The following is a 10,130-nucleotide window of genomic DNA, read 5'->3' on the forward strand; positions in this document are numbered from 1 at the left end:
CAACTTTGGGGATTTCTTGCCATTCCTGTTCACTTTTCCATATAAATTTCATAATCAGCTTAAATTAAAGACAAACCTGTTTGTGAGGACAACAGTAGAAACTTAGAAATTCTACTGTATAACTTTTAACATCAAAAAGGAAGAGATATACATAATTCTCTTTTTTTTAAAAAGTGGTAGTAGTTTTAGATTGCCTCATATTTTGCAATGAGGTAGGGTGAATTGACATCTTCTGGCATTAATTCTCTTTACCCAAGAACTTAGCACTTCTTTACATTGATTTAAATCTTCACGGGGGAGAGGAGGAGACAGATGAACTTATATTCACATCATGGATGCATTATGGTAACGTGGGCCCACAATACTGACACCTCATTTCATAACACAATCATTCTTTTAAAAATTTTGACATTATGATTGCTTGGTAAGGATCCCTACAAGAAAAACATAAAGCAAAACTTCACAGCACACATGAGCATCTGATGGCAATATACGTTCATTTCATGTCGCTCATAGTGAGTTTAGTTTTTCTCCTAATTATATTAACAAATAGCATTCCATAGCACTGCTCAGGCAGCTAAATGCCGACTCTTCTGACTACACCCCCAGATGATCCTAATGTTAATCAGTTATATAAAAATATGGACTGAGCTAGAATCATTAACCTCCCTTTTGTCCCTCCAGCTGCCATGGTCCCAATGGCTGTGGGGACCTAATGAATCTCACTGAGCACTCGATTTAAATGCATTAGCTGCTGTCAGTTCTTCAGTGAGATCAATGGACACCACTGGGGAGGTATGGAGAAGGAGGAGGGGGGGTTCCCTAGAACCCCACAGCAAGAGTCAGATGTTTTAAATGCATTTTAATAGGGAAACAAGGTTTAGTGAAAAGAACATGAGTAACGATTAGGTCAGGCAGATATGAGTTTAAAAATCTTAAAAGAAAAAGAGATGCAGGCTTGGCTGCCCAATAGTGTCATCTTCCAGGACACCTTTTGAAACTGTTCCCCAAATCTCAAAGGCCTGTGGTGAAGATTATGTATAACATAAGCAATAGTGATGGTGACGACCACAGAGAATCATTAAGTGATACCATTTCCTTCAGTCACTAAAAAGACCACAAAAATCACAGATGTGCACTGTTTCAGGATAAAACATCTAAAATCCTAGCCAGGTTAACAGCAGAGATCAAGTACTTTAAAGTGAATGCCAAGAATATATGACAAGTGACCTAGAAAGAGGGAACACAGATGCTACCAGAGTGCTCCGCTTCTGGAAGATCTGTCTTAGCTCTCCTGGTTTGGTCTGAGGACTTTCAACTGTACTGTCACTGCTAAGATTAAGAGTGGGAAACAGGAACTAAATGACACAGGGATTAAAAAATGAAAAGACACTTTAATTTGAATATTAAAAGCTTCCCACACCTAGCCCTTATGTTTCTATTAAACAAACAAATAAACAAAAAAAAACCTTCTAGTAAAAGACATCCTAAGAAACCACAGCCTTGGAGCCCCCATATCTTAAGTAAGCAAGGCTCCTTCCAGTGGGAGCACCTTTCATCTCTACTGAAACTCTCAGCCATGCACAGTGTGCCTGAAGCTCAGAGGTTCACTTGGCTGAAATCAGACTAAAATTGAAATGTCACACTTACCCGATCCTCCTTTCGCCAAGTATTTGTTCTTTGCATAAAGGACAGAATCCAACATCGACTCGAAAAGAAGAAAATAGCCCTGTGCAGAAAGGAAACGACGAACGTCAGGAACAAGCACTGCACAGGAGATCCAGCAGAGCAGCCGATGGCTGTCACCTCTCTCCTCTGTCACACAGCTCTGCCCGTCACTGTATGGACAGTCAGTTCTATCCAGTGGCACTGGAAAGCCAGGCCTGGATGGGAAGTGGACCCATCGAGTTCTTACAGTAGCAAGTTCAGAACCCTCACCTGCAATTCCACTTTTCAGTCTACTAACTTTGGGGAGACCTACAGCTCCTGGAATGTTACAAGGGTAATTAGGAGAAGTGGTCCTAATAGATTTTGTCTCCTGTCACACTGGACACTCTCAGGCTCACACTGGGAGTGAGGGTGGAAACACTATTGGTGTCCACTGGGCAGAGCTACAAGATGTTACCACACATCCTGCCATACACATGACAGGCACCATGATGTGCCACCTGACCTAAAGTGCCATCTCCCAAAGCACTGTCTAGAGATCTTTCTTTGGTGTGCATACAGACAGCACTAACTGGACTCAGTGGGCCATTAAAAAGGGAGGGGGGGAGGCCAGAGACTGGAAGAGGGATGTCAGGGAGTAGATATAATCTAAATACACTGTATTTATGCATTCTCAAGAATTAGGAGCAGGAGGAACAGTCATTCATCATAGAGGTTCACAGGACACATCGGCACACCAAATGCTCTCGACAGAATAGGGCCACTGCCCATACTCTGAGCAAGTGTCACACTTTCCCATTGGGGTTTGTCCACTACTTGCGATGCAGCATCTTTAAAAAAGTGTTGCATGAAAGCTAGCTCAAGGAACAGGACCCTAGTACAACTAGATTTCAGGGGATGGTGGTGAACCCTTCCCAGGGGAAAGGTAATAATGGCGCACAGGGAAAGACAACACTCTTGGGGTCCTAAGCAGGCCACATTCTAACAGCACCCGATACAGCATGTACTGTGCAGACAGTCACATACCTTATCTACTCCAGGGCCACAAGTTGACATAAAACTAGCTAATACCCTCAATACATTTTTCTTGTATTATTCATTTAATCAAACTAAATGAGAAAATATAAAATTTCTCAAAATGTCTTTATAATTTATAACCAAGGAAATACAATTTTAACTATTTGCTCAAACTATCCAAATCAGTTCCAGTATCAACTCTGAGGATCTCCCATACAGTGACCAAGGGATGTAACCACTCATGCACAGACACCCTCCATAGCTGCCAGATCTCTGCTCCCCAGTTTCCGCCCAGCTGTTACTGGCCAGAGAATTTCAAAAGCAAAGAAGAATTCCATTGTTCATATGCAGAGTTAGGCATAGCACCTGGCACCCGTGAAGACCAACATGTCTAAAACAGACTCAGTGGTGATGGGCTTTGATCAGGGCTAAAGAGACAGAAAGTAAGAGCTACAGAAGTCAGTTCTTCCCATTTCTACCTCCTCTCCCTCTGTTCATGGCTCTCTCCGACCAAGATTTCCTTTCTAATGCAAGATTCTGCTCCCATATAAGCTTTCATTATGTCAAAGTCCTTGGTAAACCCTAAGTTAAAGAATAGAGAAGTTGGCTAGGTGTGGTGAAGTGCACCTTTAATTCCAGTACCCAGGAGGATCTCTGTAAGTTTGAGGCCATTCTGGTCTACCATAGCAAACTCCAGGACAGCCAGGAAAACATAAAGAGACACACCCCCCCTACACACAAAACCAACAACAAACAAACAAAAGGGGAGGAGCCAGGAATACAAAAAGAGACACCACACACACATAGACACATACAAACCCACCAACAAACAAACAAAAACTGGAGGAAGCAGCCAGTCAGTGGGGAAACATTCCCTCAAACAACAAATCATACATGTCACAGTGGGTACTCTGTTACACTACTGAAGACTCAGAGCTGAAATTCACAAGTAACTGCTTATCCTGCTATTCAGGTAATAGCTCAATTGTTAATTCATTTAAGTGAATTTTTCCAAAGTCACTATGTACGCTCTCTTCTTTGACGCTCATCCATATCTATGTCCTTGACTGTTTCTTCTCAGCCAATCATAAATGGGCCCACAACATAGGCTTCAAGAATGCAAACACCCATAAACAAAGGACATTGAGCCTATAATTAGTGATCCTAGAGAATCTAAATAAGGAAAACCCAAAGAAAAACATATAGGCATCCTCCTGTATTAACCTTCATCAGGCAATGAAAGGAGACAGAGACAGAGACCCACATTGGAGCACCGGACAGAAATCTCAAGGTCCAAATCAGGAGCAGAAGGAGAGAGAGCACGAGCAAGGAACTCAGGACCACATGGGGTGCATCCACACACTGAGACAATGGGGATGTTCTACCGGGAACTCACCAAGGCCAGCTGGCCTGGGTCTGAAAAAGCCTGGGATAAAACCAGACTTGCTGAACATAGTGGACAATGAGGACTACTGAGAACTCAAGAACAATGGCAATGGGTTTTTGATCCTACTGCACATACTGGCTTTGTGGGAGCCTAGGCAGTTTGGATGCTCACCTTACTAGACCTGGATGGAGGTGGGTGGTCCTTGGACTTCCCACAGGTCAGGGAACCCTGATTGCTCTTTGGGCTGACGAGGGAGGGGGACTTGATTGGGGGAGGGTGAAGGAAATGGGAGGCGGTGGCGGGGAAGAGATAGAAATCTTTAATAAATAAATAAATTAAAAAAATAAATAAAGTGCAGGAGTGTGTGAGTAAAAAAAAAAAAAAAGAAGTGCAAGCACATGGTCCACACTGTGTGGAGCAGTAAGCTCTGGAGGAGCAATAGCATCTACTGCATGAGTGTCTACACCGCTACAGAGAAGGAGACTTGCCTTTAAAATGGTACAAAATAACATGGCCTATCTAAAGCGAGCTTCTGTTTTAAAACTGAAACTGCTGAGTACTAAGGGCAGTGCTGGCTGAGCTTTATGGAGAACATGTCATTTAGTTATCTCAGAATGCATTTGTCACTGCCATCACCCACTGAAGAAACTGAGGCAAAGAAAGGATAACAGCTTCAGACCTAGAAAGGAAATCCAGTCACACAACAGTGAGTGAACTCAGACTGATGACCCTGCTCTGATGACAGAAGCCGTGGTCTCAATTTCCATTTGATTTGCTTGACTGGAAGACTACATATTTGTATTAAGATGACATGGGTACTGAAGGACTCAGGTATTCTGAAACGAAAAACTGCCCACAGAACACGTCAAGTAGGATCAAAATTTTAAACTATGTGAATTAGAATAATTCAGAGTGGCTTCTTAGTGAGCAACTGAAACAATGGTGTGAAAGATTACATGACATGTCAATTATATGTAGAATTAATGCATGACACTGATAAAAATTAACTAACAGACCTCATTAAAAGTGAGTGGATGACTAACCAGGGCTCATGGGGGCTCTCAAAGACAGAACCAACAATACAGAGAGCCTGTATGGATCTTAGCTAGGTCCTCTATTTAAATATATTATGGTTGTGTAGCTTAGTGTTCTTGGTTGATATTCCTGGGAGGCCTGCCCCTTTCTGAAGGCAATCGGAGGGGATCCAGGGGGGAGGGGAAAGGAGGGAGGGGAAACAGAAGTCAGGATGTGATGTATGAGAGAGGAATAAGAAGTGAGTAGCTGATGGTGGTGTGTGAGCTGTTAGCAGCTACTGTCCTTCCTCTCAACTTCACTCTGCTAAAGGCTGTGAATATAACCAAACAGCTTCAACTTCTGGGAACTGTCCCTGGTGCTGAACCAAGTCATTTATTACCCATAACAGAAAGCTTTGCTCCTAATGCCCCAATCATCTGTGGTGCAATTCAGAGTACAATTTCACAGGCTGCTGCCTCACCTGTAGGGCACCATCTGGAAGGATTATACCTGATATTGCCTCCTATGATGCTCATGGGGCATTCTTCTTTCAAGACTGACATTTACTTTATAAAATTTAACGCTGCATTTGTCCTTCAAAAGAACACATGGAACACAGAGATGCAGACTCACACTTGTGGAAACAGGAGCCTACTCCTAACATGCTCACATCTTCCTGCAACAGGCTCACTGGTGATTAAATAAAGGCAGATACTTTCAGTACCAGACTCTTTCCTAATCAAATGACTAAAACACCCTGAGGCAAAAGCCAAATTAAGAGGTAGTGAAAAATAAAGTTACTCTGGGAAAGACTGTTGACAAACAGTTATCTGAAATAACTTAGAGGGGAAAATATTGCTTGTACCCAATATTGTACAAGACTACAAGACCTAACCCATAACACACCTATAGGATCTAATGTGTCTACACAGAATTCAACAGTGCAGTCAGCATCATCAAACTACATGGCAGAAAGCCCAAGAGTGGATTCAAGATAAGTGTAAGAGGGAAAGGAATAAAGTTTATAAAAAAATATTTTCACCTTCTTGGGGAAAAGACCAAGGACTTTGACATCAAAAGTCAGACTTCATCGAAAGACACAGAAAGAGACACAAGGCACATTTATTCAAAGAGTGTGAGTGTGAGCTAGTGTAGTTGCTATGGAAATCAGTACAGAGGGCCTCAAAAAACTAAACCTACCCACAAGGTGATCCAGTTATGCCACTGCTGGGCAAACACCAGATGGATTTTAAACATAAAGCTGACAAAGTGTAACCTGGGTATTTTATGTTAGGGACTATTGTGAAAAATCCACTTAAATACAGAAACACAGGTTAAAGGGAAGGACTTGGGGGTGTGGTTCAGAGGCAAAGGACTTGCCTAGTATGGACAAGATGCCGGGTTCAATTGCCACAAGAACAAAAGCAAAATAAAATGTGAAATGGCAGAAATATATATGACATTCTAATATAAATACTAAAAAAAGTTCAGTAACTTAAGTGTCCATGAACTTAAGTGTGGGACTAGAATCTGCACTTTTTATTCTGCCACAGATAGGGTGCTAAGGAACGAGCATGCTGTGGGCTGGAAATGCACACACTTTAAAAGGGCTATCAAAGATTCTGGTGGAAGATGTGGATGGGTCCTGAGTGACAGGGTAAAGGTGAAGGATACATTTTTTAGTATTTTTATATTAGTGTGCAGTCAAAAGATAGTAAAATTGTATATGTGTACAATAAACATTCGTCAAAGGAGCTCCTTCTTCCTAGTACTTCACCTGATTACTGCCTTCTGTGTGGGGAAGAGTGAACATGAGCATCACAGAGGCTGCTCCTGCTAGGCATCCAGTATGTGCTGGCCACTGTCTTGCAACACCATGCTTGGCCCGCTGACCCTGACCACAAGGTGCTTACTCTCTAGTGCCATGGACTTGCTCCTCTCAGTCTGGAAAACGCTAAAGTTTAAAAACCTTTCTTCCACTAGATGGCACTCTGACCTGATCAGTACAAGACCCTTCCCCTTGCACTGTGGCAGTTTTTAGGAAAATTGAAAAAAGAACAGCAGCAGCATCTCAAGATCTCAGAACACACACACCCTTATTCCAGGCTCAGTTAGCTCTCATGGCTGAAGGATGCAGTGTGTTTCTAGAGCAAGAGTCCCCACATCAAATCAGGGGAATCATTAATTATAAGAGGGTAGTCCACTCTTACGAGAACAACCAAAGCATTAGCTGGCACCTTTAGGAAAGACAATCATATTAAAGAGACACAGCGGAGTGTGCTATGCCCCAGTGTGTCTCCCTAAATTTATATATTAAAACTGAACCAACAATGTGCTGGTATAAAGTAAAATAAGAAAGGCAAACATATTGTCCTCTCATATGCAGACTTTGTATTTAAAAAATTCATACACGCCAGCACTCGGGAGGCAGAGGCAGGCGGATCTCTGTGAGTTCGAGGCCAGCCTAGTCTACAAGAGCTAGTTCCAGGACAGGAACCAAAAAGCTACAGAGAAACCCTGTCTCGAAAAATCCAAAAAAAAAAAAAAAAAAAAAATCATACAAAGGACAAGAAAACAGATGAGGGACTATAAAAGAGCCTAAAAAGGGGGAGACCAAGAGTGTCACATACAAGGACAAGCAAGAACTGCGTGAAGTAAACTTGATTCTCACACACATGTATATATAAGAATGACATGAAAGCAGAGGGGGCCGTGTAAGAGGCAAGAGACCAGCAGGGAAGGGGAAGGCAAGCCAGTGGGGGATTATGAGCAACTTACAGTGAGACACATATGTGAAAACATTATAATAAAGCCCTTTATTCTGTATGCTAACTAAAAATTGACTATAGAACGGGAGGTGGAAGGGAAACTAGACATGATGGAGCACGCCTTGCCTTCCAGCACACAGGAGACTGAAGCAGGAGTACAGCCAATTCAGAGCCAGCCAGAGCTGTACGCTGCCATGTGAGGTCAGTCTGGAAGATCCCGTCTCAAAATAATACAACTGGGGACTTTTACAAAGTAACTGAGCCATGAGGAGGAAGCCGCTCACACTTGAGGTGGTGGGCTTGTCCCCTTCTGTCCTGTCTATGGCAGGACAGTATCCACTCCACTAGAGTACACAGTACTATCTTGGCAGCTGACACCAGACCCTGACCAGACACAGGTTCTGACTTTGGACTTACAGCTTTGCAAACTCTTCAGTTTTTGGAAATTTCTATCATCTATATCTATAAATTACCCAGCCTCAAGTACTTTGCTATAATACCATAAACACTAATTGTGATACATAATACACACACACTGCACACACACACAATTTCAAGGCTATAGGGAATAATAACTAGCAGTATGATTAGAGAGTTACAAGAACAAGACTTCAATCTTCCAAATACAACAAATATGTAGTAAGAAAAGACCATCCTTTGTTAGACGAATTGGTAAGATTCTGTCCTAACGGCATTTGCTAAACGTGCAGAAGAAGCACGGGGCGCAGCTCAGGTGAGGACTGCAAGGAACTGGCCCATATAACAAGGATGGCCAAACACAGTGAATTCAGTAGCCCACCCAAACAGCTTGGTACTGGGTGGTCAAACACTTCCTCCTCACTCCACACCACTCCAAAGGACTCTGGAGCACAAATCTGCTTCAGGGAAATGCAAAGCCCTAATTTAATTAATGCTTGGTGTGGCTCGAAGAACTGAGGCAAAGCCAGTAATCTAAAATCCTGCCAAAGTCAATAAAGGTAAATTCCTAGTGTACTTCCTGTGTTTCAAGTTGACAGGGGGCTTTGTTCCACTGCGTGAGTGAACGTTCCCAAGAAGCTGCATCTATAAAGGCTGACTGGCTGAACTCGAGGGGGGAAGGCTGGAAAGCTGCAGGGCCAGAGCAGGGCCAAATCATCTTAGGCAGCAGCAGGCCCTGAAGGGCCATTATTACCACCTCTAAGCGACACAACACACTGTGGGTGCTAATACCTGGCAAATCTGCGCAGAGTCCATGTGTGTACAGGAGGAAAAACAAAGCAAGGCACAGCAGCTACCCAACACTCCACGCAGCTCCTCCCCATCATTGTACACAATAAATGCGAGAGGGTGAGGTGCAAAAAGATGTGCATTCCAGCCTGGTAAGAAGCACAACTTACAGAACACATGGGCATTACTCAGCATAAAACAGGAATGGAATTCAAAGATGAGAAAGTGAAGCAACAAGAGGAGATGCTGAAAAGCAGGGAGTGAACTGAAGAAAAGACTTGCAATCATTACCAAGGGAAAAAAGCACCAACAGTCAGGAAGGACTTGAGGACAATCTAACCCAGGGCAAGGACTGCAGACTGAAAAAAAAAATCCTCTTGGGAGAGCAGACCGTCAATCTGTGAGGTCCCGAGGCAGAGGCTGGAACAGAGCAGATGTATCAAAGACATGTTCTAAGATGAAGACTCAGACACCTGCAGCCCCATGAACATGGCCTCCAGGGACACTAGACACAGGCTCGCCACATTCAGACACAGATCTAAGAACGTCAGCCATTCTGACATGAAAACAAAATACCTGCAGGGGAAAGAAATCGGACTGAAACCAATTCTCTCCAAGACATTGGGAAGGTTCTGCGGGAAACAGCATGGTCCAAGAAACTGTCTAGCAACTAAGGCAAGAAGCAGACAGTCAGAGCCATTGAATCAGGGATACAGGGCTCAAGAGCACATGAAAGAGAACTTGGGAGTGCAGTCGTGTTGACGAGATGGATGAAAAGTGGCGAAGTACAGCGAGGCCACAGTCTGATGCCAACATTCTGAACACAGCTTTGCTAGAAAACAGTCAAGAGTGGTTAAGAACCAAACACTAAAACCGCAGTGTAACATCCACAAGATCCACAGGAGCCATGAAGACAGGAAACACTGTGTGCGCTCCACTGTCCTCCTCATCCAGGGAGTCACTGTGTGCTCACTGTCCTCCTCATCCAGGGAGTCACTGTGCTCCACTGTCCTCCTCATCCAGGGAGTCACTGTGCGTCACTGTCCTCCTCATCCAGGGAGTCACTGTGC

General features: G+C 43.4%; 1 protein-coding gene across 2 annotated transcripts in view; it reads right to left on the reverse strand.

Moving 5' to 3' along the window:
• The window catches only part of Prmt3 (protein arginine methyltransferase 3), a 72,884-nt gene that overhangs the window by 32,386 nt on the left and 30,368 nt on the right, over positions 1 to 10,130 (reverse strand). For both annotated transcript variants that reach the window (XM_005370346.3, XM_026777614.1), the window contains one exon: positions 1,651 to 1,729. In XM_005370346.3, the coding sequence (XP_005370403.1) occupies positions 1,651 to 1,729 (79 nt within the window). The remainder of the gene's footprint in view (positions 1 to 1,650; positions 1,730 to 10,130) is intronic.

Source organism: Microtus ochrogaster, unplaced genomic scaffold (genome assembly GCF_000317375.1).
Source record: "Microtus ochrogaster isolate Prairie Vole_2 unplaced genomic scaffold, MicOch1.0 UNK76, whole genome shotgun sequence".
Taxonomy (NCBI): Eukaryota; Metazoa; Chordata; class Mammalia; order Rodentia; family Cricetidae; genus Microtus; species Microtus ochrogaster.